Source organism: Rissa tridactyla, chromosome 1 (assembly GCF_028500815.1).
Source record: "Rissa tridactyla isolate bRisTri1 chromosome 1, bRisTri1.patW.cur.20221130, whole genome shotgun sequence".
In the NCBI taxonomy this organism is placed as follows: domain Eukaryota; kingdom Metazoa; phylum Chordata; class Aves; order Charadriiformes; family Laridae; genus Rissa; species Rissa tridactyla.
Window position 1 is genome coordinate 74,654,743 of NC_071466.1, and position 26,635 is coordinate 74,681,377.

Genomic DNA, 26,635 nt, shown 5'->3' on the forward strand with positions numbered 1-26,635 from the left:
TCTCTGTAAATATCTAACTGTCTACCCAACATACTACAGCTGTTCCAGCCTACTAAGTATATACAAATAGAACTGTTCAAAGTATTATTTGTACAAATATATACCTGTTAAAAAAAACAACCCACAAACAAGAATGCTTCTTTACCTGATGGATCAGACCAGCTTAAGCTAGCAGTTAAATACACGTTTGCCCTTCCTTTTTCCATGCCTCTTGGTCTGGTTTTCACATGCCAGAAAAAGAGCTATTTTGATGCCATTGGCTTCAGTGACTTTGAAATACGTAGCTTTTGGCATGATGAAATCACATCCTTTGCTGTCTTTCATCTCTGTAAGATGTTTTTCCCCTTTCTTTAATGTGACTACAGCATGTACATTAAAATATTTTGAGTAACGTTCAAGTAACTCTGTGTTTTCTCTTATCCGTGTCCCCTGGATTTTAGCATTTCATGACAAAACTTTCACAATGCCATTATTACACGGCCCAGAAAATCATTAGCTGGAACAGAGATCCGAAGCGACAGAATACCAAGCGGGAATGGCGGTGTTCTCCCCTCACCGCAGGGGAGTTGGCACGTGGCTTTGGTCCCATGCCCGATTTTGGCACTGTTGCTGTGTTTGCAGATACCACACAGGCACAAGAGCCCGGCCACCACCTGGCTTTCCCAGGGGTGCCAGGCTCCTCCTGCTGCTGCCACCCCTCTCCAGTCCTCCCCTTCCCCAGCTCCATGCAGGGTGGCACTGTGGGGACGAGGCCTTCTCCAGCAGAAATGAAAGTGTTTCCTTTTTCTGGGCTCACCAGTTAAAGAAGGACAGGGAACTACTCAAATGAGTCCAGCAGAGGGCTACGAAGATGAACAAGGGACCGGAGCACCTCATGAGGAAAGGCTGAGGCCTGGGTCTGTTTAGCCTGGAGGAGAGAAGACCGAGAGGGGAGCTCATCAATGCTTATCAATATCTAAAGGGCGGGTGTCAAGAGGATGCGGCCAGACTCTTCTCAGTGGTGCCCAGCAACAGGACAAGGGGCAACGGACACAAGCTGGAACACAGGAAATGCGACCTCAACATGAGGAGGAACTTTACTATGAGCATGCCAGAGCACTGGAACAGGCTGCCCAGAGAGGTGGTGGAGTCTCCTTCTCTGGGGGATATTCCTGCCTGGATGTGTTCCTGTCCAGCCTGCTCTAGGTAAACCTGCTTTGACCAGGGGTTGGACTAGATGATCTCCAAAGGTTCCTTCCAACCCCTACCATGCTGTGTTTCTGCTACTTGTGCACATGCACTTCACCTACCAAAAATCTCCCCCAGGCAGTACCCGGCATGGCTTGTGCTGGTCCTTCAACCCCACCACAAGAGAAAGCAGGGAAGGGGACAGCTTCTGTGGAGCATTTGAAAGCACACCTTGAACCTGCAAACGCTGTTTAACAGCCACGGCGCTCAGTTCACACAGATACAGGAGCCAACAGACATGGAAGCGGGCAGCCGTGGGGTGGTACCGATGCTCCAAGCTGCCTGTGCTGAGCGAGACACCAGATGGACAAAGCCCGAGGTTGTTTGAAATCTGCCGCAGGTGCAAAAGGAGGGCAAAGCTGGTGGAGCAGCACCACCATGCTCCAGGTGCTGCCCGGTGTGAGCTTTTCCAGGGAAAGGGCCTTGAGTCACGGGCCCTGCTCCCTAACAGCAAATGATTCAAGTCCTGCTGGTCCCCAAAGTCCTCTCCATGGCAGCACCCCACCCTTTCCCCTCATCCATTACTAGCATTTTTTACTTAAAAAGGGTTTTAACAGTAGAAAGCTCTGCTCTAGAAAATTCAGCCAACTGAACTGGACAACAGACAGGGTGGTGACAACAAAACAGCTCGCGTGTGTGTGTACAAACCCCCTCACATACAGCTGAGGGTTGGGGTGAGCCCCACTGCGCAGCTCTTTCTGCAGAAACAGCCTGGGGCAGGAACAACCCTGCATTGAATTGTTTTTTCTTAGGCATCTGCTCTACAGTTTTATTCCTGCCAAATATTTATTAACCTACAAGCAGAGATGGTTCTGCTTTACATTAAGAAATGAACTGTTCATTTTCCTTTCCCCCCCAAAAGCGTTAGTGCTTTCTCGGAGCTGGTCTATACACTGCTGATGTGGAAGACACGGTTGTTTCTGTAGCGCTACTGATGGCGAGGACTTCGCAGGCCAAAGCTAGTCCAGGTTGTCCAAGGAGATAACGCAGTCAGGCCGACTAAAGGAGAGCTGCTCTTCATCCAGAAGATTTGTGAGATGACAACATTTGTACTTGGCTTCAAAGTCCCCCGGCTCTTCTATTAATGTTTCCATCCTGGAACAGACAGAAAGAAAGAATCAAACCCTTGTTTACATAATTTAGCATTCATAAAAACCCTCTGTATATCCCTGAGAGCAAAATGAATTATGCACTAAATGGATCTGGCAACTGTACAGGCAGCTAAAACACAAGATTTCAGCTGTGGCAGCTTTCCTGAGGGAAGCCATCAATCCGGGAATGCCCCTCTCTCCCCAGCCCAGAGATGGAGGATGCTGCTGCCTGGGGAGTCCTTACCGGGAGGATGGGGAAGCCCCTGCTCCCTTCCACTCTGCCTTAGATGGAAGGGGAGGTAAAGACATGCAAACTCTGGGTCTAAAAATGGTCGGGCCTTTTGTTTCTGAAATGCAGATTTTGCAACCCTTTCCAGCTGACAAATCAATGGCCGGGGCTTGTCGCTGCCAACTACCCTCACAGCTTCGCTGTGGAAAATAAAATTCTGCTGGTTTGTGTGTGCAGTCCTCCCTTCTCTGCGCCATAAAAGCAGAGTGAGGAGGGAAGACTCACATTATTTAAGCAAAATCAGTTTTTGCAACCTCAAGAGCAGGGCAGCAGGTGTCCCTCAGCTTCAAGGATGAAAAAAATTAGCATTACTCCAGAAGCAGCAGCAGTTCTCATGAACAGATATTCTTCATCAGCTCTACCTTTTCTGCTTGGCTTCTGCAGGGAGAGCGCAGGTTGCCGTGCCAATGGCTACAGCTCCCGTGCCAAAGGCTGTCCTCCCAAGAGGGCGAGGAGGACACCGTCCAGCTCTGAGAGAGGCCTGTCTGATTTGTATAGGTAAACTGGGGGGAGGTTACTAAAATCAGAAGTGCAGAAGCGTGAAAGGAATTTACTAATGGTTGCTATTCCGTTTTTCTTTCCTTAACGTTTGTTGTGGCTGGCATCAACCTTTCTGTAACAGAGCAACTGATGAACAATAACATGGAAAATCAAGAAAGCACAACTGTATTCCAGACTGATGAGCAGCTTGAGGAATAGCTATTATTTTCTCATCTTTTTGTCTGTTTTAACATGTCATTTCACAGAATCACAGCATGGTAGGGGTTGGAAGGGACCTCTGGAGATCATCTAGTCCAACCCCCCTGCCAGAGCAGGGTCACCTACAGCAGGTTGCACAGGAACGCGTCCAGGTGGGTTTTGAATGTCTCCAGAGACGGAGACTCCACCACCTCTCTGGGCAGCCTCTTCCAGTGCTCTGCCACCCTCGAAGTTCCTCCTCATGTTTAGGTGGAACTTCCTATGCTCAAGTTTGTGGCTGTTGCCTCTTCTCCTGTCACGGGGCACCACTGAAAAGAGCCTGGCCCCATCCTCCTGACACCCACCCTTTGAGTATTTATAAGTGTTGATAAGGTCCCCCCTCAGTTGTCTTTTTTTCCAGACTGAAGAGACCCAAATCCCTCAGCCTTTCTTCATAAGAGAGGTGTTCCAGTCCCCTCATCATCTTGGTAGCCCTTTGCTGCACTGTCTCCAGCAGTTCCCCATCCTTCTTGAACAGAGGAGCCCAGAACTGGACACAGTACTCCAGATGTGGCTTTCTTTACTTTCCTGACAAGAATAAAAAGAAACTAACAAAAGAAACCAATAAAACCATTCTGGTTTTATTGCCAACAGTTTTTCCCCCCCCATGGCCCTGGCAGGGGAGCCACCCCACAGCAGCCACTACACCTGAGCAGCCCCTCCAGGGGGGCAGCACAGCAAGAGCCCAGGGGCACTACCTGCCTTTCCAGAGATGGAGGAAGAGAAGCACGAAAGGATTATTTTTATTTTTTTGGCACAGTTTGCCTCCAGGGCTGATGAATCAAACTGACCACGCTGCAAAGATCTACTCTTTTTAGGAGAACCGATTGCCAGTTCCCCACTGAAGTACGAATATTTGACTTGGAGAACGGTGCAGATAACTCATCCAACAAGCTTCAGTGGGATTCCCACTATTTTCAAATTACTTGCAAATTTATGCTGTTTAAAGCACGTCCTCGGGGCTGCTTGTTCATGGGTACTTGTCCAATGCGTGGCACAAGGAAGCCTCTCTTACAGTAGCGACTTTGGGCACTCCATGGTGAAGGAAATGATCCAGAGGTGGGTTTTTTTAATGGAGTCTGACTACTGGAAACTCAATGCCTCATCTCCTTGCAATAACACAGCTGCCTCCGACTACACTTGCAGGAAGGTTAGGAAAAAAAAAGCTTATGTCTAGCAACAAAAAGCTGCAGAGCTTTTCTAGGGAAGCGCCTCGTGCCTTTCCAAACACGTTGGTTGCCACCACAGCTCATTTGTCCTGTGAGCCACGACCAGGCTTCTCCGTGCGTGGTTCAGAGCAGAGCACTGACAGTGCGGGCGAGGCTCCCGGCCAGCGGGCAGATTTGGCAGAGGAGCTGCCCCAAACAAAACACTTTCAGTTCGGGGTGTCAAGGCCGACTGCTTTGAAAAGGTTCCTCCTGCCATACCCGAACTGCACCAGCCGCAGGCGCTGGCAGCCGAAGGAGGATGAGGGCGATGAGGAAGGAGAGGAGCAAGGGAAAAGTGATGCAGCACCTCAGGGCAGGTGGTGGCAGTTCAAAACTGCAGCCGAGAGCAATAGGGACAGACCTGTCCCGAGCCAGGGAGAAGCACCAGGCGGCTCAGGTTCCTGCCGCCAGGGAAGAGAGGCTGCTACAGAAGAGACAGAGCGACCTGGAGCCCCGGGGAAAGCGAGCTGGGAAGCCCCTTTCTATTGACCAGGCAGTTTTCTACCACTGATTTACACTTAAACTTTGGTGGCCAGAAGGGGCCCACGCCAGACCCATGGGCAACAGGGACATCGCCGGTGCCGAGGGCGGGAGAAGCGTTGTGCAGCACAGCAGAGCTACCTACTCCATACAGGTGTCAGTCCTACAAGGCTTCACTCTCACTTGTGTAGGGGAGGAAAAAAAAATTGCAGTTAACTCAGGTGATGAGACCAACTGATGCTGCCATCAGCCACTGGGAGACTCCAGAGGCTGCAACCAGCCTTGGGGTGGGAGATTCCCAGAGGAAAGGTGAAAAACAGCAGGATATGGCTGCTGGAGGCTCCCATCTTGCAGATGCTGGGAAGAAACTGCCGAAACAGCCCATTTTTACCACCCACAGCCCAGCAGCAGCGAGGCTCAGAGGCAGCAGGCAGGCTAGAGTTGCTTCTGCACCTCCAGCTTCCCCCATTGCAACCCCTGGTCTTCAGCGGGACATGGCAGCCAAGAGTGCTGGCTTCAGGCCACCTGCCGTCCCTCCGGGAGAAGCCAAGAGTACAAAAGAGAGAGAAAGGGCTCAAACCATCCTCTGAAGGCGGCAACAGCAGCAGTGGGTGGTCCCAGAAACAGAGTCCTGAACCCAGGAAACCTTTCCTAGGGCTGAGACACCACGAAAGAGCCTCTTCTCCAAAAGCGAAGCCATCAAAGAAACTGGCAGAGATGACAACGTCAAACTGCTTATCCCAAAAAGCTGCAGGTCTGGAGCAGGATTGCCTCTGGAAGGCCTGAGGTCTGCTGTCTGGAACAACTCCTGGCACAGGAGTGACGCTCTCACCGGGGCTGGCTGCTGGCCATTACAGCTGGGGCAGGAAGTGGAGCCTGACAAAGGCAGAGCCCAAAGGCTGCAGCCGGACAGGAACTTTGTTAGAGATACCCACTTGGGAATTTTAGTTTGGGAATATGAGACCCTCCCCGGAGAGATTCAAGGTGGAAAGAAACCTGGCCCAAGAACAATCCTTATCAGACACTCACAAAGAAGTCTGTGTTGTGTTTTGAAAAGAAAGTAAGTGCTGGTGAGGCCAAAGTGTCACCTGCTTTATTTTAGGTGACGTGCTACAAAGTTCATAGGATTCTTCGTGTGCAGATAGCAATTAAAAAAAGTTAATAAAATGCATCATTGTACATAGCACAAAGGAGATTATTCTTTTGAAAACATGCTTTCATCTAGGAAACGTTCCAGTGCTGAGTTTCCCATTTTTTATTAAAACCAATTATATTGGGAAATACTAAAATGATTAATTCTATCATATTAGCTCACCTGTTCTCTATCCCTTGCTGCTCCCATATCGAGTGCTTGCAATGGGAAATAACTAAACCAAACGTAGCAGCACGAAACTTACAGCAGCTCGAAACTTAGAACAAAAACATTCAACTAGTTGCCATTGTATACAGTTACCTGTGAGCATCTTTACTTACGCTGCTGCACTACACAGATCTGGAAGCAAAAAGACGCCGTGGGAAGCTAGATGTAAGGGATTTTTCTCTGTGTGGGTGAACCCACTGGCACAGCAGAAACGTACAGCAGAGCTTTCGGCGACAGTAAGAAGAAAAGCTTCCCGTCAGCTTTGCACATGACAAGAGTTCTGCCACAGATCTTCAAGCTGCTGCAGTTTTTATCCTCGCTTGACATTGCTCAGTGCTGGTTGCCAACCAAGCCGGTACGAGCAGCAGCACCATTCCAGCGACCACCGGCTGACTTCCACAGTCAGCTCTGGCTTCATTTTTAAGTCTCAAAACTATGTGCAAAGCCCCCCCGGAAGATAATGCAGCAGTTCCTAACGCTATGTTATTATCCTAAAATAGAATAACAGTTCCCACCCGCAACTTGTGTGTCTGATGTCCTTGTCTCTTAGAAGTTTCCCCTCATAGAAATCCTGAAGCAGAATTCACGTCGAGTAACAGACATCCATAAACCCACGTGTACTAGGTAGACTTCAGTTATTTATCAGGACCACTCTCTGGATGTATCCTACAAACGCTGCAGAAGAGAACAAGACCACGCTTGTGTATCGCAAAGCGGCACATCTGCAATTAAAACCACCTTCCCACCAGCCCTCGTCTCCCCAAGAGCCTTTCAGTTAAAACAATAAAATCAAACCAGGCCTCTGCTTCATTCATCCTCCCTAGTCTCTCGCTCTATCAAAATCCATTTTGCAACTGCTTCTCTTCCCACCTAGTTACTTTTTTCTTCCAACCCATCTCCTCCTCTCCCATCTCACCCTTTCACTCGCTCCCCCACCAACCAACAGCTGGAGGGACTTCTCCAGCCAAGCCCAGCTCCCGCCCAGGGCCCATCCCATAAACCAGCCATTGCAAGTAGGACCAATGTCTCAGAGAAATGGGAATTTGCATCCAAGTGAAAGAAATACTACGTTTTTCTAAGGAGAGAGGAAAAAAAAGTGAAAAAAGAAAAAGAGGATGGATTATTGCTTTGAAAGATCACAAGCCTTTTCTCCTTGCAGCCTCATGCCTGTTGGTTGGAAATTCCCTCCTTCTGTTCCAAGGAGAACGCGGGATCCCAAACCAACACCTACCATACCCCACTTTCTGTTCTTTGGAAAGGAAAGCTCGCAGGAGGCACAATCCATGGACACATCAAGGAGAAAGCTGCTTTTTCTGCTCCCCATGCATTCTATCACAGCAGCTTTCAACAGGCTGGGCAGCCCCTGGTCCGCCTGGTCTGCAGTTGCAGTGAACTGCAGTTGCGCCGCTTCAGGCTTGGCCATGATGCCACTTACCAGAAACTCAATTGAAGACACACTGGAGACTTCTGGGACACCATGAAGAAGGAGATTCCCACATTCAGTGGCAAGGCGGTACATCAGGATGCCGCACCAGTGGCAGGAAAGCCCTCTGAGCGCCGGTCAGCCCCTCGCTTGGTGGTTTAATTACAGCAAAGCTATGAAGACAGAAACAGCTGTGCAGCATACAGCTCAGTGCTAGCAAATAACATTTAAAATTAATGCTTAGAGAAATCCAGCACCAAGACATCCTTTTCAATTTTGTTAATGAAAAAATAATAAAAAAATCAACTGCAGAAGACATCTTTAGATGGAGCACTGGAGAAAAATACATGCCATTATTTCATGGGTTTTTCAAATGAATTCATCTGCATAAGAAGTGACCCATATAAAGGCAAATACCAGTATCAACTCTATTTCCAAAGCAGTGTCTCTTCTATGATACCATATAAAACTGAAATCCTTAATAAAATTCATTTCAAGTCCCTGATGGTCTCACGGATTTGGTGACAACTTCAATCACTTCAATAATTCTGAAACTTTTAAGGAAAGTTGTGCACAAGTACAAACAGGAACTGTAGGTAACTTATGACAAACCCTGAGGTTCTGAGACTAGCCATAATAAACTAAACTCTTGTCAGGAAAGGCTCGATTTTGCATAGCTAAAGTTGGAAGATGTTCCTGCTCGGCCTCAAGTTTTGCCAGGGGAGGTTTAGACTGGGTAGTAGGAAAAATTTTTACACTGAAAGGGTTGTTAAGCATTGGAACAGGCTGCCCAGGGCAGTGGTTGAGGCACCATCCCTGGAGGTATTTAAAAGATGGGTGGACATAGTGCTTAGAGATATGGTTTAGTGATGGTTCTTGTCAGACTTAGGTTGATGGCTGGACTAGATGATCTGAAATGTCCCTTCCAACCTAGGCAACTCTATGATTCTACGATAATAAGGCACAGCTCAACTATTCAGCCTGACTGAAGTATCTTCATTCTGAAACTTCTTGAGACAATCAGGAAATTTTTAATCCCCTGGTGAGCTTAAAAATTTACTTGGAGGTACTAGGCAATAACAATGCTAGGGAAGCACCTTAAAGCAGATGCTGTGGGGGCTGTCCTCCTCCTGAGCATCAGCAGCGTGGAAACCTGCGCCCCACTCCACAGAGCAGAAACCTGGGCAAGCGTCCGGGTGGCCCACACTGCAGGCTGTCTGGAGGCTCAGCCCAGCAGGTACATCACACCCGTGTGGTAGGCCATGTGGTATGAAGCTCCTGCTTCAACAGTGAAGACCGCTGTTGGATGTCTCATGGCACAGGTTGACTACTGTAACACAGAGCTGCTTGGAGGCCCAGGCTCATTGCCAGCCCATTCCTGCATCAGCTTTCCTCAAAGCACAGGGCCGGAGAGGGTCTCCTTGGCTGCCCACAGTCCTGTCTCAGGCTACTGCCTGCTGAATGGAAGAAACCCAGTTAGAAGTTTACAAAACACTATTCCTTAGTTAGATGAACTCTTCTCACTCCTGATGGCTGTTCCTGAAGTCTTTTTATCAACAAGAGCCTTCATCTTTGAAAAGGTGATGCTCTGTTCTTGCACTCACCTGCCAACGTACCTTTAGAGCTAAACAAAACTATTCCTTCACTCCTAATAAAATCTGAAAAAATACCATATTTTTTCAGTACTTAAGATGATTCTTTCAGGGCATCTGGCATTACCGTCATTTGAGGCTCATGATACTAAAAAATACAGCTAAAAGTCTGACGTCCCCTTTGCACTGAGGTTGGAAGCATTTTGGCAGTCTATTAGGGTGCAGAAGGAAATGCTCAAAGAGGCATTTGTCACTTGTCAAATGAGACAGTGCTGAGATGCGCAAAATACTTGCTTGTTAACATATTAAGGACACCCTGAGGAGAGAGCACCAGCATCCTGGCATCAGACTGCTACCTTGGAAGAGGAGTTTTCTGGCTCGCTTGAGAGGTATTTCAGTGACCCATAAGTACACCTAAGTTTTTGAGGTAAGTTTCATGGACCTAAAATTTGCTAAATGCTATGAAAATGTGAGGGTGAAAGACATTCTGTGTGTACCTGGAGCCCAGAAAAAACAACCCAAACAAACAAAACTTAAACAGCATTTTTCTCCACTTTGACAAACCTTTCAAGCAACAGAAGACTGACTGGAACTTCTGCAGGGCAGGAGGGCAGCTTGCAGCTACAAGACCTCAAGATTTATTTATTTTAAGCCTTATCAACTGCTGCTGCTGGACAATTAGCACATTTATAACACCACAAATGAGATAAGGTTTCAATACAGTGGCATTTTGAGGGAGGCGGTATATACTTAAATGGGAAATCTGTCAAATATAAAGTACTTGTATCTTACCTGAGAATGATTCCTTGAAAAATCACTTATGCTTTTAAAGGCCAATACAATTATGTATTATTTTAATCTTAATGCTAAAGGAAGACAGAAAAAGCATATTTACAATGTCAACAATTCAGTCAGAGAACTTTGTATTGCTATCCGATGACGCTGTCTGCCCAGCTTTTGGACCTGTATAAAAAACCAGCATGAATTTCATACACTTGTCAGCTGGGTATAACCACCATCCATAGCTACATCAAAATAAAACAAGGTACAGGGCGATAGCTTAACAGCATTAGACTATTGATGTAGTACATACCACACAGCAGTATCATGATGTGGTTCATACTTGTAACAAAACACCTCAAGGTTCTCGGCAAACCTTGATCTCACCACTTACAGTCAAAGACGCCCCAAACCTGAAGGAAATTGGCAAGAACTGTTGTTAACCGCCCTACTGAGAGGCAGGGTATCTATCTTGTTTTTTCCTCTTCAAGGACAGGCAACGAGGTGGACATTCAAAAAGGCATACCCTAAGTGCCACCTCGAGATCCAAGACCAGGGGCCAGCCAGCGCCTCTCCCTCCCCAGCAAGTTCCAGTCCCCAAGTCCAGACCATCAGCTTGGATTTGAGAGGGGAAGACAGCTGGATCCCGCATCACTAGAGCTCACTTCTGGTGAGTTTTACATACCTGTAACCCTCAAATTGTGCTGTACTACAACGTTTTCTAATTAAATGATTTAATATCCAATTTGTCAAAGTAAGGAAGTCACTTGTTTTCTTTTTCACTGAACCGTGGTGAAAAAAAGGTCACCGTTTTATTCAGCATCATAGTTACATAACAGTTGTCTGTTTCTATTACTAGAAAGAATTTATTAAAATAGTCCTGAAAGACATCTTTTCTTTCTCCAATGATTTCAAAACTATCCCTTTTAATGCCAATTCCACACAGTCACGGGTTTGATCGGTAGTAGTCAGTTATAGCAGTTGTCAAGGCACAAGCTCAGCTCTGCACATCCGCTGCAGCTCGTATTATAAAAGAGATATGCCGGCTATGTCTTCTCTTAAAAACGCATGATCCCTTTATCAGAATATTGCAACAGGAGAAATTAAGATTAAACACAGACTACGAAAGGTAAAGGATTTATTTCTGATATGGTTTGTAGAGTTAAATTAAAAACCTACTGAATACTTTATGTAGCAGATGAACATAACCTTAGTACTTGCTTTCTAACAGTTTATTTAATGGTTGGAAGTGTACAACATGAAGTAGGCCTTACGTTTAATATTGTTCAATTTTGCTTATTGTTAGATGAGATTAAAATACAGTAGCCATCCCTTTAGATTATGTTGCAACACTGATCATGTGCCTTGATAAGTAGGAACAACGATTCATTAAATAAATGGTGATGACATAACACGTAGGGAAGACTTTGGATTGTCTATTTAAAATGTCAACATAATAGGCAGTTAAGAATAAAACTTCATTTTAAGTGCACTTCCACATGCTTTGTTTATAATATAGCAAAAACTTCCTATCTTTTTTCCAAACACTTCACTCCCTACTCTAAAGCTGTTCAGTTGAAAATGCACTTTCCCCAGTAAACTTCTTTTTTAAAAAAGTAACTAAAATTTCTACCCTTTCATATGCTAAGAAATGTTTCCTAATTAAAAACACAGTTTATTACAAGACATGTGAAGACAACATATAGTGAAATGAATTTTAATTGTTGTGCTGTGACTAAAGTAAAGTTCTCAAGGCTGCAATTTAACATTCCAAGTTCTCCCTTCCATCTTTATTGATTCTTAAGATTTTGCACAGAAACTCTTTGGGGGCTAGAACAGCAGTAATTGCATCACACTGTTTTCCAAGACTTCAAGTTTCAAAAGCAAACTCTTCAAAAAGTACAGTTCTTGATTTGATTAGATACAGGGACAAAAATATAGCACATACTTGAAGGTTACATGGTCTACAAATGATGGCAATATTTTCCTTGGGAGAGTACAGTTTGTTTTCTTGTAAATACTCAAAAAGGCTCAACTTCAAGCAGTAATAAACACAAGCAAAAGTGATTTAACCCTTAAAATAAATATTCAGGAAAACCTCTCTGTACATACAAGTGAAAGAATATGTAACACTTTCACGCTAAAAGAAAAAATAAAGATTTTGTTCATATAAGCAGCTGAAATCTGCTGTTCCAGCCCAATGTCCCCAGTAAAGAAGGGAGGCACAAAACACAGGTGACTACTGTAGCTCACTATCTTATGGCCTTTTTGGACAGGGACATCATCACCATCATTTTTTTTTAATCCCTTTTGTTATATTTATTACAGCATGCCAAATCCTTTGGCATATGTGATGGCCTTCAATAATCTTTCTTTAAGCTTTTCTTTGCTTGAATACTCCGGAAGCAAAAGTACATTAAAGCATGTGTGAGATGTAGGTAACCTGTGGGGAGAACAAAAAAGATGAATTCAGGTTTGGGAACATGCAAACTGCATGCAAAGAAATACAATGCTATTTCACAAATCCAAGGGAATGAATTTAAAGAGAAAATTTAAAGAGAATCTACTTCGCTTAATGATTCAACTTTCAGATTTAACTAAGCTAATAAATTAGAAGCACAGAAGTTGCTTCCATTTATAAACAAAGAAGCATAATGTAGATTTTTTTTTTTTTTTACCTCTCTGTATCTGGGCCATTTTTGGCTATGATCATCTTTAATTTTCCAAGACCTCCCACAGGGGCTCTGTCTGTGCCTGTTGTAAACTGTAAGAATAGTCTTTTCTGTTCATCTGTAAATGAATGGACTATTTCCCAGAATTCCCTATCAAGGAAGAAATCAAAAAGTAAGTAAAATGAAAACTTTCTTTGGTATAAACAAGACTTTCAAAAGCAATCAAACTTTGAAGGCTTAGTAATTCTAATCAACCTTAACATCAGTTTACAAGTTGCATTCATAAACCAAAACTAACAGTAACGTATTTACCAATGGATGAAATTCAGAAGTAGAAATCAGAAGTATGACCAAAACACTGCAGTTTAACTGTTTTTAAATGTTAATTTGGCTGGTGAGTGATCTGCAAATATTCCTCCTTTATTTTATTATTCCTATTTCCTGAGGAATTATACTGGTTCCACTACACTGTCCATTTCTACCACCTTCTTAAACACCACAAGAAAGAAACGCAGCTGCTGTCAAAGGTTTTCTACCCTAGCAGGAACTAGTTAAGTAGTTGGCAAAGTCAAGACCACCAAAGGTGCACACTTCTCTGACTCTCGTCTTCAGAGGTCTCTAATCAAAGGGGACAAGAGGGTAAAAACATTTTTCCCCTCTTAAAAACACTGAATTTACTTAATTTCTAGTTAGAGAAGAAAATTCTGCACATGCGACCTTTTCACACAATTCTGTGTTTTATTTTTTAAACAACAACAGAGCAGTGGTAATTTACTGAAACAGCCCTGTTTATGCTGGGAATTATTTATCTATATGATATGAGAGAGGCAAAAACCCAGGGAAAAATCCCTCTTAAGCTTTACCAAAGTTCACTGGAAGCTAAAGACAATGCTTATACTATCTGCTCTTTCCTGATGACAGTACTTGAGAAAAGTGAAATTATACGTAAGACACTTGCATCTCCAGTACTACAAAAATACTACATCTTACAACATTGAATTCATTATGAAGAAACAGGCATGTGAAGTGCTTTTAATTTTTTGGAAATGAGAAAAATTACCTAATAATAAGAGAGTCTCTCGTATAGCCACCATCATATTCTGTAGTTTCTTCTAGTGCTTGAAAATCTAAATTCTGTAAGAAGATGACATTTTTAACAATGACCACTAATTACATACTTAGGATCAAAAGAGCTCCACTTTTTCTGGTGTAAATTCAGGATTCTTACCCTACTTCCACAAATAAGTAATTCAATTTCCTCTGGTCTAAATAAATATTTCAAAGGAGATTCATTGGTCACCATGTGGAATCCTCTCCGAAAGGCCTTGAACTGCTTTTCTACTGATTTATTGAGTATATAGTCAGCATACAGATTGACAAATTCCTGTAAGGAAACAATCCCAAAAAAACCCTTAGTACTTCCACACATGCCACTTGAAGTATCTCCCAAAGATATAAGACCCCAAAATACATCTAATTCTATAATTCTACATAGATTATCTGGGCTCAGTTTCTACTCAGCAATAATAAAGAGCAAGTCTCAAACATTTCTCCAACAGGTCAAACACGACATCCAGAAGCAGTGTACGCGTGTATCAATGCTTTCTTTAAAAGAGAAGCCTTTTCTGCTTACCACTACATTGCTATGGCAATTTCAAAAGGCTTTTAAACTTAAATATAAGTGAGACCAAACCTTTATAGTGTCCTACATAATTCTGCACGGAATATCTGAAAATTACAGATTACGTTAAAAGAAATCATGAGCGTACCTTTCTATTTTCATTCGTAATAGGAATTTTATCACCGTTTTCCTTTAAATCATGCATCATTGGATTGCCAAAGAGATCCGTATGAGATATTTGAAACGTTATCATCATATCATCTTCCACACTTCCTTCATACTCTAGTAAGTCTCTCAAACTCTGGTAAAGAACCTAACAGAATAAGAAATATGTGTGTGTCATAAATAAGTTTCACAGATTTCACCGAGTAACACCAGAAGACATGAAATCATCTGCCTCAAAAAGGGTTGTTACATTCTATGACACAAGTCACCTAAGATCTCCCCTGACAGTCCAAATAAAGGTATATTAAGATCAGTGTTTGTAAAAACAACCAATAGCAGATATTAAGGAAAGACAAAAAAGAAACACGGCAATAAGTGATAACTCCCTTAGAAGAGTCTACCAGTACCCAGGAATCTTCCTAAATGACACGGTCTGACCTGTAGCTTAAGAGCCACTGATTACCTCCTTCCTCTTTTAACTCTTTTGAAACTGTATTTGCTTTTGGCATCCAGAACATGTTACACTAGTAAGATGAACACATAGGTGTTAAAAAAAAATAAATCAAAGAAAATGCTGTATTTTATAATCAGATAAAATTAAGGCAGCACGCTTTTATCTCCTAAATCTTGATTTAAAATCTGAACAAACTGGGAAGTAATCTTGAAACAACACAGATGGGGCAGTCATTAAAGTAAGAAAATGCACAAAAAAAATAATAATCACAAGTTAGGTTAGAATTTGCCAAGTGAAACCTGCAATTATCTGTAAATTTGCTCTATTCAAAGGAGCAACCAGCCTTCCTCCCTGCCATGCCTTAAGAAAAGCCCAAGATTCTCTGGGAAACCAAACGCTATATGGAAAAGGAACAATTCTTTGGCTGAGACAGAGGTGTAGGACTCAAAAATTCAAAGTGAAGGTAAAAGCAACAACGTATTTTTATAGTGAAGTAATAAAGTTACCCTCAATGTTTTAATTACTGAAAGTTTACATGTAAACCTCATCCTATCATCACCTGTATCCTTTTGATTCTTCCACAGCACCTTTAAAAAAATATCTTGCATTGGAAATTACTGGACTTCGAACTGTTGGTGGTGAGGGCTAGTGAACACCTTGTCCTCCATGCCCTACGGCATTAGCAATGGAAGGCTCGACTACTCCAAGCTTCATTTTTGGTTTCAGAAGCTCTGAAGTAAGTGTTTAAGTCATATTAGAATATAAAGAGTTTAAAAGGGATTATTTTAAAGTAAGTCAGTGTAGGTTTCAGAGGAGAAACGTAAGAGTAGGGGAGAAAAATTAGAAACTGCTCTGACTGCCTTGTTCCAGAAAAATAAATGCACTTTTTCTGTCATAAAAAGCTTTGTGTAATAAAAGTTACAGGAAACTGAAAGCATTGTGTATTTCTCAACACCATTTTACAGACAAACTGGTCAAAGTTGGCATGCTGTTACACACAGCCACCCAAAGCAGACTGGATAACCTATTTTTTGATTACACATGCCTCATTTTCCAATTAAACAAAAAAAAAAAAAGGCAAGTTTTTTTTTTTTTTAAACACTATCGTTTTACTCATAGTTTTTGATTAGCTGAAGATTCTGCGTAACTGCTTGTGAAAAGGGAAACGTGCTACCATTTGAAATGAAATGAAGCATACTAATAACTCACACCAGCTAGCATGAGGAAAAGCTACCGGTGATCTTTGATTGAAGATGGAGCAGGGCCAAGACACCCTGCATGCATCCTTCTATGCTCTAGCTACTCAAGCATTTGTGTATGGGAGAAGGGGCTGGGGAGGGGTGGGGGAAGATGGACACTGACCACTGCTCCCAGACTGTAGGGATATTCATGAACTGCCTTATCTGTCTTTTGGTTTAGAGAAAAACCAATACAAGGACCACACTTTTCCATGTCTACTGTTACTGTCACATTTTTTGTAAAAATCAACTTCTACAAACAGATATAAACAGCCTAATTTTAGAAGTCGCTTTGGGAAGATAATAACAGTTTATGCTTAATAGTGCTTAGTGATATTAAGCAATTTAGGCAGTATGTAAAAAAACAGAACAAAGCTTTATAAATACCCAGCCCTATTTGTTGACTTGACAATTCTGCCTCCTCCAAACCAGATGTAGTAACAGGTTTTCTTGCTTATGAATTTATTTTAACAAATACAGACTCTTCACACAAGTCACTGTTGTTTCACTTCCGCTTCTGACAGTGATCTTGTGTTTAATTTAAATGTAGATTAAGGTATTGCATGGAAAATGCATTAATAAACTCAAAGAACATAATGAACTTACAGGATGAGAGTCTGCCAGATCACGGAAAGTTCCTTTTTTGCCCATTAGCTTCCTGTAGACAACCATGGGAAAATGTACATCCAGTATACAGTTATTGTAAATAGCCAGACCCAGTACTATGCCAATCAGTGTAAACTGACCCTCAGTTTCAAAAGAGGACGGATTAAACCAAAACAGTTTTGTAGATTCATCATATGTGAACATCCCTGTAAAAAAAATGATGTTGAACAATTATGGTTACATTTCAATAAAAATTACAAGTAAAACACACCATTATAAACCCATTTGCATTAGAATGCCTCTAAAACATGTTTAGCTTAACGTACATTGAATTTAACAGCAAAAAGAGAAGCTACTTACCTTAGAGTAACTGGAGCAGCTCAAAATATTGTTACTCACGTTACCACTAAAAGCATGCAGGAGACTTGCGATATGACGTCCTGCAATGCCCACTGAAGCTGTACATACACAACCTTTCATGCCCCTTCCATTACTGAGGAAGCAGCAGCACATTGTCAACACAGATGGTAACTTTGATAAACACAACAGTGCAAGAAAAGAACACAAACCAAAAACCAGGTGGACGAAATAATCCTGAAGAACTCCAATTAAAGTGATAGCCTTTCTTCAAAGTTACATCAGATGCAGCCCTATTTCTGAACTGGAAGCTACAATGACGGAGCAGGGATTAACCATCATGTATAAACTTAAGAGTTAGATACCTAACATATTTTTTTCTGTTCGTTTAAAGGTACTTGACAAGGTCCGCTGTTGCTGCAGCTACCACGTACATCCTAACTTGAGCGGAAAATGTAACACGGGACTGTTGTTTCACAGAAGGAGTTGCAATTTTAACAGCTCTTCACTGTTGAAAGGGGGAGGTTTTGCTTTGTTCTCCTACTCCTTCATCTCATTCAGCTCACTATTTCAAGTGACCAATTTCCTGCCAAGTTCAAAGGCTGAGTACCTTCACAGAAAGCTTCAAAAAACAGCTGAACTGGCACATGCCAGGAGCTGGAGGGAGCGCGTAGGACTGTACAGACAAGAGAAGGGCAGAGAGCCCCTTACCTGTAGCAAGGCACTAGATTAGCTCTTGTTCGTGAAACCGGAGTTTGTGTACAGGCTATAAACTATTTATATGAGTCCCCACAGTAAAACCCATTGCTCACCTGACTAGATACCAAAGCAAGATAAGTGCAAAACCCAAACACATAAGGGGAGAGAAAGAGAGAGAGAGAGAGTCAGTCCACCCTGGACAAATATAGTCCCAGTGACCTGTTGCTTGCACGGTTAAGTATCACAATTTCCAGGCAGAACCTAAGTGAAAGTGCCCAAGCTCCTTCCTCCTAACACACCAGAAGTTAGATGCACGTGGTCAAGAACACGAATTACATTTGCCACAAGGATTTACCTGTCAACTCTTAAGAGAAATGCTTATTTGCAGCCTACGGAGATGTACAACTTGATTACAGCGCCACACAAACAGACCCACAAAATTACTCCCAACACTGAAAATAGGATGCCACCTTCAGCCAAGAGATAAAGCCTGAATTCTCACTCAATGTAAGGAAATGAACGGCAAACTCATTCAGAGACACTGGCTATTCCCCAGAATTGAAGATTATTTATCTTAGTAAGGTACTAGGACAGGGGCAGCTATTAGGGGAGAACACAAATAACAGATGACACATCAGGTAAGCCAACTGGAAATCAGAAATGGATGAGCAACACATATAGAAGCATATATAGAAGAAACATTAAATAGAAGCCTGCATTCCATTTTCTGAATTGACTGAAGTAACTTCTGGATTACTGGCACAGTAAAACCAATGACTTGTACTTTCTGGAAGGTGACAGAAGGGTTAAAATAGTCAAAACAAACAACTCCAGCAAATGTTAGTAATGAAGGACTAACACTTTACCTAGATCCATATCTGGAAACACCTTAATGTGAAACACAGTATTTTATTCACTGACCAAAGTTTATTCACTGACCTATAGTACATTAAAATCATAATAAAACACTAAAAGAAACTGGAAGCTGCAATAAGGGAAAAACGATTGTATAGTGTTGCTAGGAATATTATATGAAATTATTCCTTCTTCTCTTTTACCATGGTGACTGTTGGTCATAAATCTAATAGTTTGAGTTATTGCCTCTTTTGAGTAAAACTTTAAGGTAGTTTAATATGAAAATACTTGAAATGTAATGGCAAAGAAACTATTACAGCAGTAAACATCACTCCACACATACCTATCAGAGGACAAACATTTTAAATTCCATTTAAGGGATTTCCTTAACGTTCTCTGGTAAAGGAAGTGTTTGCAAATCAACAAAGTCACACTTGGTATATATGGTGTGTGAACTGTTATACTGCAGCGCATATAAATAGATGCAAAAGAAAAGACAACTGTGAATGAAAGCTACATATTCTGCCAAAATCCAATAAATGCCCCTTTTTTCCCCCACAAACTTGATATGAATATAAGAAGTGTACATACTTTTTTGTATTTTTGAATACAGAAGTAAAATTTAAAATATGCACATCTAATCTATTACCCATCTTTACACGCAGGAAGTGTATATACACAGGCTGGATTTTAGCTGAATCAGACTTCAATTACTAAATAGGAGTATTTCAATGTAGACACCCCACACAACTTCTGTTTAAATAAACTCAGGTTAAGAATGTATTTTGCATTGGAAATACAACTTTGTCCAAGTCCTAAGACTTCATTATTTTGCCATACTCTAATTTATTCCAAGTAACTTTGCTAATTCAGATTCCAAATCCCTGCAAGTTCATAGCAGTTTTCAGAGTGAGTAAGACTTGCCTATGGATCTGTATCACTTGTTACAAGAACTGGCTTGTGTATGGTGAAGGGCAACTGACAAGGTTCAGATTCTGTTGCAGAATTTGAAGACTTCCTCTTTAACCCGTTCAAAATGAATTCCTTTGTTCCTTCAACAATTTTCTAAGCTACAAACCCAAGAACAGCAGCTTCCTTTTTTAAAAAGGTTCTATGAACCCAAATTAACTAATGGCCATAAGCTGTTGAGCTTCTTTAATGGAAGCCATTACAGGAACTACAATGTGACATCATATTTCACGAATTATGAAATTAGTACAGGAACCTTGTAGGTCTCAGTTCTATTCTAACACAAAGTATCTGTAACATTTTAAAACATTTTAACCTTTTCAGAGCCGTAGATGAGCTGCATATTAAAAGCAGCAGGTCCTTGAACGCGTAAAGATGGAAGTATGTAAGACTGGTGCAGGGAGCAAGGGAAAAAACCACTAAGATGTAAATGTGACTGTTAAAACACAAATATAAAACTTTGTCTCTGTGATGTATCAAATTACTCCTGGTTCTTAACTAACTACAATCAACTTTGACACTACTCCCACACTTTGGATCTATATCCCTTTTAGATGAAATCATTAGATGAACTGAGACTATCGTGGTTTTTTAAGCTGGAGGAAGGGGAGGAAATAACTCAAAAACTCACCATAGTCCTACTCTGGTTTTATTGCAGAAGCTTTTCCTCTTTGGTGTGATTACTAATTCTAGAAGCTAATCACAAAGCAAAGCGAGGAGAAAGGCAAGAGAACAAAGGAACCCTGCAAAGAAACCCTATGCTACTGATTTATATCTAAACAAGCAATGATAGCTTTCACTAACTATACACAAATAGGAGGATGACTGATAACATAGTGAGCCTCAATGGATCAAATACTCTCATGATCACCAAGAAACCTGGACAGCTTCAGAGAGAAGCAGCAGCAGATGTAGAAAGGCACTGCATCAACACAGAACAGCCCAGGTTGGAAGGGACCTTGAAAGATTGTCTGGTCCAGCCTTTCATGGGAAAAATATGATAAATTAGTAAATTATTAGAATACATACCAATATCTGGATTGAAGATTTCTTCCACAACCAGTTGAAAAAATTCTTTGGAAACACCTCCTTCATCTACCCCTTGCTCTCCTTCAAATTCAACATACAATTGCTTCTTCAAGTCTGCAGGATTTTCCATGGCAATCATCTCTAGCTATTGAGTGAACAGATAGAAGTATTTCATTAGTAAATCTGTTAAGCAGAAGAGTCAGTTGAGTATCAAATAATGAAATCAAAACTACCCTCCAAACCTTCGAAGAAAGCAAGTAACAGTAAAATATCAGAAACTAACAGTAATGCTAAATCAGTCTAAGCACGTATTAGAAGTTGGGGATTAACACAGCAAGAAACTTACCACAGATCTGATCTTTTAGCCAATTAAGTCTGTTAGCTTTCTCCATTTCTATTCTTTGAAGCACTTATTTAAAATAAGTTAGTGTTGTGTTGCACAAAATTCACAGAGAACAGTATGAAAACAAGATGTATTACTGAGATAATTACATTCATCTGACAACGAAAAGAGACTGCAATCTGATCTACATGTTTGACAACGAACGGTTTTGTGAAGGGATTACACAGATATGTTTTCAGAACCTTCATGTGATAATTTGCAGTGGAAGACAGAAGACAAGATTTTGACTAGCAGCTGCATCTCACAAACAAAGAGTTGGAGGAAAAAAACACCCCAGAAATAAAAAGACACTAATATTACAATCAAATCGATCCCCTTCCTGACCCTATCGAAGAAGTCTCAGAAATCTCTTGCTCTATTACTTCAGTGCCTTTAAACAGATCTACCGCATTGCTTCCAAGAAAGTGAACATTCAGTTAAGGTCAAATAGAAGGTCTGATATTTCATAGGAAAGGGTTTCATGTCTATACAAGAGGCCATTACAGATCTTTCACTTTCTTCCAACACAAATGTATCATTTCAATAAATTAAAAGTTATGCAAGAATATTTTGTAGCTGATAATAAATACGTTGCTTAAAAGCGTAAGCATATTGGTTAAACCTGTGCAGCATGATTACATTAAACATACCTATGTGCCAAAGAAAACTCAACAGCAGTAAAGTGAGGCACAGATGGATCTGTACATTCCTCTACAAAGACCATATTATTGGTGAGATTTGCCTCTAACCCAGGCTAGCGCAAACTGTACTTACCAGCAGGTGTCCTTAATGTGCCAAACCATTTCTTTGTATTTCACTACCCTACCTTATCCAAACACACATGCCAACACATCCTTTACATCCCAGAATTTTACTGCAGAAGCATAAAGGAAAACAGGAATAGAACGGAAAGGATAAAGGCAGCAATAATGACACCATCAACTCATAAAATGACACCACCAGCGACATACATTTTCTCCTGGTAACTGCCAAGTCAGCCAGCCACGTTGGAAATGGCACAGCAGGGGCAGATGGGTGACAGAGCTAAGGAGGTTAGCATAACACATTTGAAGACTTTGAAGCTCCTTATGCAAAAGGAGCATGTGGAGAAAGAATTGCACTAACTGGTATTGAAAACTAGTATCAGGAAGAGAGAGAGTTTAACTCCGTAGCATAAAAAGCTCAGTTTATTAAAAAAAAAAAAGGTGGTAAACCATGAAGACCTCAATAACAAGAGCAAGTCAGATTAGCTGATACAGATATATATTAAATTACGAGATTATCTGGAAAACTTAGTTATGTACTAAAGCGTTCGGTATTCTACTGCCTATCATTTGCAATGAACTATTTTTGCTGATAAGGAGACCAAATAACACTTGATCTTTGAAATTCACTGTATTTTATCAACAATACTTCTGCAGCAAAAACATGCTGTAGTTCCCTCCATTGTTATTCTCATCATGTTTCCCATAACAGTGTAGTTTTGCATCTTGCCTTTCATGTAAATCTTAAAATTATGCATCTTACAGATGTGTAAAAAAATTTTGTTCCTGAATAGGAGGACAATGGAGCTTAAGCCATGTTCCAGATATAGCTGAGACTTTTTAAAAACAGAGAAGTAGCATTTTTAAGCCCGTAACTACAGTTATACATTCGAGAAATTCTCCTATTTGAACCCCTTCCACTTACAACTGGCACTAATAATGCTTTGGTTATTTTCTCCCCAGTCATGACTTTGTACTATTTACCACCAGCAATTTACTATTTTCCAAGTTTTACGTATTTTGATGAATTCTGAGAAAGCAAGTAATGCCTCTGCATTTCTTTTGTGACAGCAATCCTTTGTCGTAGTGTAAATGCTTATGTTATAGAAATAAACTTAAGCTATGGAGAGTGCTCATATTTATATATAATAAAACAATTAAAAAAGCCACTATTTCAAAATTATTTTTGTACTGAGAACTACACCACAATGAGTGACATAAAAGAAAAGCATTATTAAAAAAAGAGGAAACAAAACACTTTTAGCTGAGCAACACCAGCTGAGCAGATTGTAACGCTGTGCTGATTTCTGTGAGGGAGTCAGATAGAGGATTACCAAGAAGCCAGTATTTTGAGTCAAAGCCTAACGTTCCTTGAAGTAGATTCTATCTATAACCAGGACAATGTTGCTAAGCTGCTCAACTGAAGGTTGCGGATTTAGCTGCTCCTTTGAACATTTGTGTCTCTAAACACTGATGCTTCACAAGAAAACTGGAATTCAGTGGAAAACGCAGCAGTAGCTACGATAGTGGAGCGGCACTGAATTTTAGCAGAACTGCAGCAGTGTTTCTATAGCAAGGAAGTATGAACTTCAGTTTAAAGCTGTTTGGTTTTGTTTTTTTTTTTTTTTTTTTTAAATAATCAGAGCTGTCTCACGTCAACAGAGATGCTGCTGGATAGACCAGCGTTATGTGTGAATTCCCCAAAATTTTAAAAGCTAATATGGTCTCTGTCACGATGGTTTGACTGGCCAAGCAGATGAAGTCATTGTTCCATTTTCCAGGGACTTTCCAGAAAGCACGTATGTAGCATCTCTGAAGAAGCAGCACCAAAAATTGAGTATCTATGAATTGGAAAGCTGAAAGCTGAGATGGCATTATAAAGAATATCTGTATTTTGTTGGCTGAAACGTGATATTGTGCCACAGCATAAGAGACTGTATGATTTACTTTGCTTACAGAACAACATCGCTCTTTCCTGAAAGAAAGGATTCTTCCATTGAATGAGAGAAATACGACAACATTTAAAAACAGCAGAGTTTGTTCACCTTCTTAAAATTGATAGCAACTGATCTAATTTCTATTCAGTTAAAACCGATCAAAAAGACCCCTCAAGTTCTACCAATAGAACAAAAGTTCTCTTTAAGGCAGTGGCAGGAATACTTTTCGTGCTATAAGGCAAAACTGACAAAAGCACAACTAATACAAGTTTGAAAGTACTGGTGACACAGCATGACATAGTCGGTCACTACATTTTCTGCAAAACAGCATGTGAAGTAATACTTAAAGTGACTAAGACGCATCCTCTCAAGCTGTACTTTATGGTTCATGCATACACCACCAGTCAGACATATTCTGCATGCAAACAAGGCACACTAGCGCCAGGATTTTTCAACTCAACACACAAACATTGAACCTCAAAGCTCCTGAAGTATTTTGTTGCTAATGTAGTATGAGAGAATCTGCCTACTGGCTTCAGTTGTCACATAAAAGTTTTAGCTCAAAGTATTTTAGCAGAGCCTGGCAGCCACCTACATTCAATGTGAAATTTGTCAAAGTGAGTTTCTAATCTGTGAGCAAGTATCAGCCAGACTCGACTCTGCTGAAGCAGTCCACCACATTTTCATTTGTCAAACTCACGTGTCGTAACCCACACCCTTTAAATTACTGCTACCTGAGAATAAATCCACATACAATCTGGGGAGCAGGGGAGGAGAGTAAACTCAGATGAAGGGGATGAAAGAAATAGCTGTTGGGGGATGAAAAGGCAGAAGAGGTAATTTAAGGATAAACTTCCTTTCATTACTACCACATATCCGTGCAACATGACTCAGCAGGAGTCCAGCTAACCTCTTAAAAGAAATCTGTTAAACACAAAAAAGCATGTTAACTGTTTTCAAAAACTGTAAACTGAGCTACCAACTCCCAAATGTAAGGGCTCCTTAATAAAAGTGGGGATTAGCACCTTACCATTTCCAACACCCCACTCCCTCCGTGACTTTTCAGACTAAGATACATACAAATAAGTATATAATACAAAGAAAGCATGTTTCATAAGTCCATTTCAATAAAAAAAATGAAAAATAAGTTTCTGATGCAAGTTTCATACATGCAAAGAAATCGAACAATGACTCTGTAAATAAATTTTTTGCTTAGAAGTACTTGCTCCAAAATGAACTATGATTCTCTTAACAAGCAATTTTAAACAAGCTATTGGTTCAAAGGTATTTAAAAGGTACTGCTTCAAATTCTCGATAAAATAAAAAAATCCTATAGTAGTAATAATAATAATAATAAAAAAAATCACTTACCAGTGCTCATATTTGTTTTAATAAAGTCCAAAAAGGGAGAAGATGCACATACTGAATTCTAAAAGTTTAAATATTAAGTATTGGTAAGAGAAAAACAGCTTGGTGGTAGCTTAATTAGCTCGACTAATTAGCAAAGAAAGACCCATGCTTAGTCCACTTGCATGAAGAAATTATGAAAGCTGACCGATATACTTGATTGTAGTATCCAGCATGAATGAAGAGAATATGAATAAAACGATCTCAACCTCATTTTAATCACTATTTCTGAAAATGCTTTTATCATGAAATTATCACAGTTATATATAATCAAAATTCTGCAGTGGTTGTTCTGTAGAGACACAGGTCTAGTGACATGAGTATGTAATTACTTACAATTCAAACAAGTCTATACGTTTTCAAACCCCAGAAGTGAAAAACGCAATGCAAAAGTATCAGTAATCATAATTACTTAGTTGTAATTTAAGTGTGTTTGGAAACATTTTGTCACTGAACACATCTAAGAATTATGCTTCTACTACTGAAGACTATTATCTCGGCAAGATCTTTCTGACAATTTTCAGGTGAGACACTTCCAAAGTTCAATACTGCACCCAAAACTACAACCGTCTCTGATGACAACTCATACAACATAGCTTTCACTTAGGCTTGATGCTGTCCGTGTTGCTACAGAAGCACATGGTGCCCGTCTTTGACCTGCAGTTCCAACTCTCACTTCAATCAGAGACAGAGCAAGTCACTTCAAGCATTAGGACTTCCTGAGGTTTGTGTGTGGGTCACATCAAAATGCCTGTGATGCCCATAACCTTTTGATGGATCTTTCTTTCACGAAGAGCTACAAGTTCTGGGCAACAACATCCATAATTTTAAGGTACATTGTGTGGAAAAAAAATATGTCCTTTTGCTTATGTTAAGCCTGCTTCCTGATAACATGACTGGATGCTACCAGCTGAGAAAAACAGTATTTCCCATTCAGGTTCTCCATGCCATCTTTTATGTCTCCTCTATTGTAACTTTTAACATTAAGAGGACTTTACAGCCTCTCTGAAGAGAATCTGAACTCTCCAGATGTATTTATTGTATCCTTTTTGATATTAAAGTGAGAAGAAACAAATCAAAAAGAGAGGCATAGGCATACCATAGTAAACAGAGACATTGCATTGTTTCATTTGCTGCTTTCTTAACTCCTAACATTTCCTCAGGAATATTTAAAATCTCTTCCTTGAGCACTCATACTTCATATTATCAATTAAATCACATCAACAGTTAAAAGGTGACCTCTGTAGACACTACTTATATTTATCAACACAATTTTCTCTAAGTCTACACCA

The 26,635-nt window shown here is 40.9% G+C and overlaps 1 protein-coding gene across 5 annotated transcripts in view; it reads right to left on the bottom strand.

The window, feature by feature from the left end:
- Window positions 1-8,080: 8,080 nt before the first annotated feature.
- The window catches only part of UBE3A (ubiquitin protein ligase E3A), a 57,516-nt gene continuing 38,961 nt past the window's right edge, over window positions 8,081-26,635 (bottom strand). For all 5 annotated transcript variants that reach the window (XM_054188189.1, XM_054188194.1, XM_054188190.1 and 2 more), the window contains 7 exons: window positions 20,854-20,998; window positions 16,945-17,150; window positions 14,630-14,794; window positions 14,089-14,244; window positions 13,921-13,994; window positions 12,867-13,010; window positions 8,081-12,631 (listed from right to left, as the gene is read on the bottom strand). In XM_054188189.1, the coding sequence (XP_054044164.1) occupies window positions 12,511-12,631; window positions 12,867-13,010; window positions 13,921-13,994; window positions 14,089-14,244; window positions 14,630-14,794; window positions 16,945-17,150; window positions 20,854-20,998 (1,011 nt within the window). In that variant the 3' untranslated portion in view covers window positions 8,081-12,510. The remainder of the gene's footprint in view (window positions 12,632-12,866; window positions 13,011-13,920; window positions 13,995-14,088; window positions 14,245-14,629; window positions 14,795-16,944; window positions 17,151-20,853; window positions 20,999-26,635) is intronic.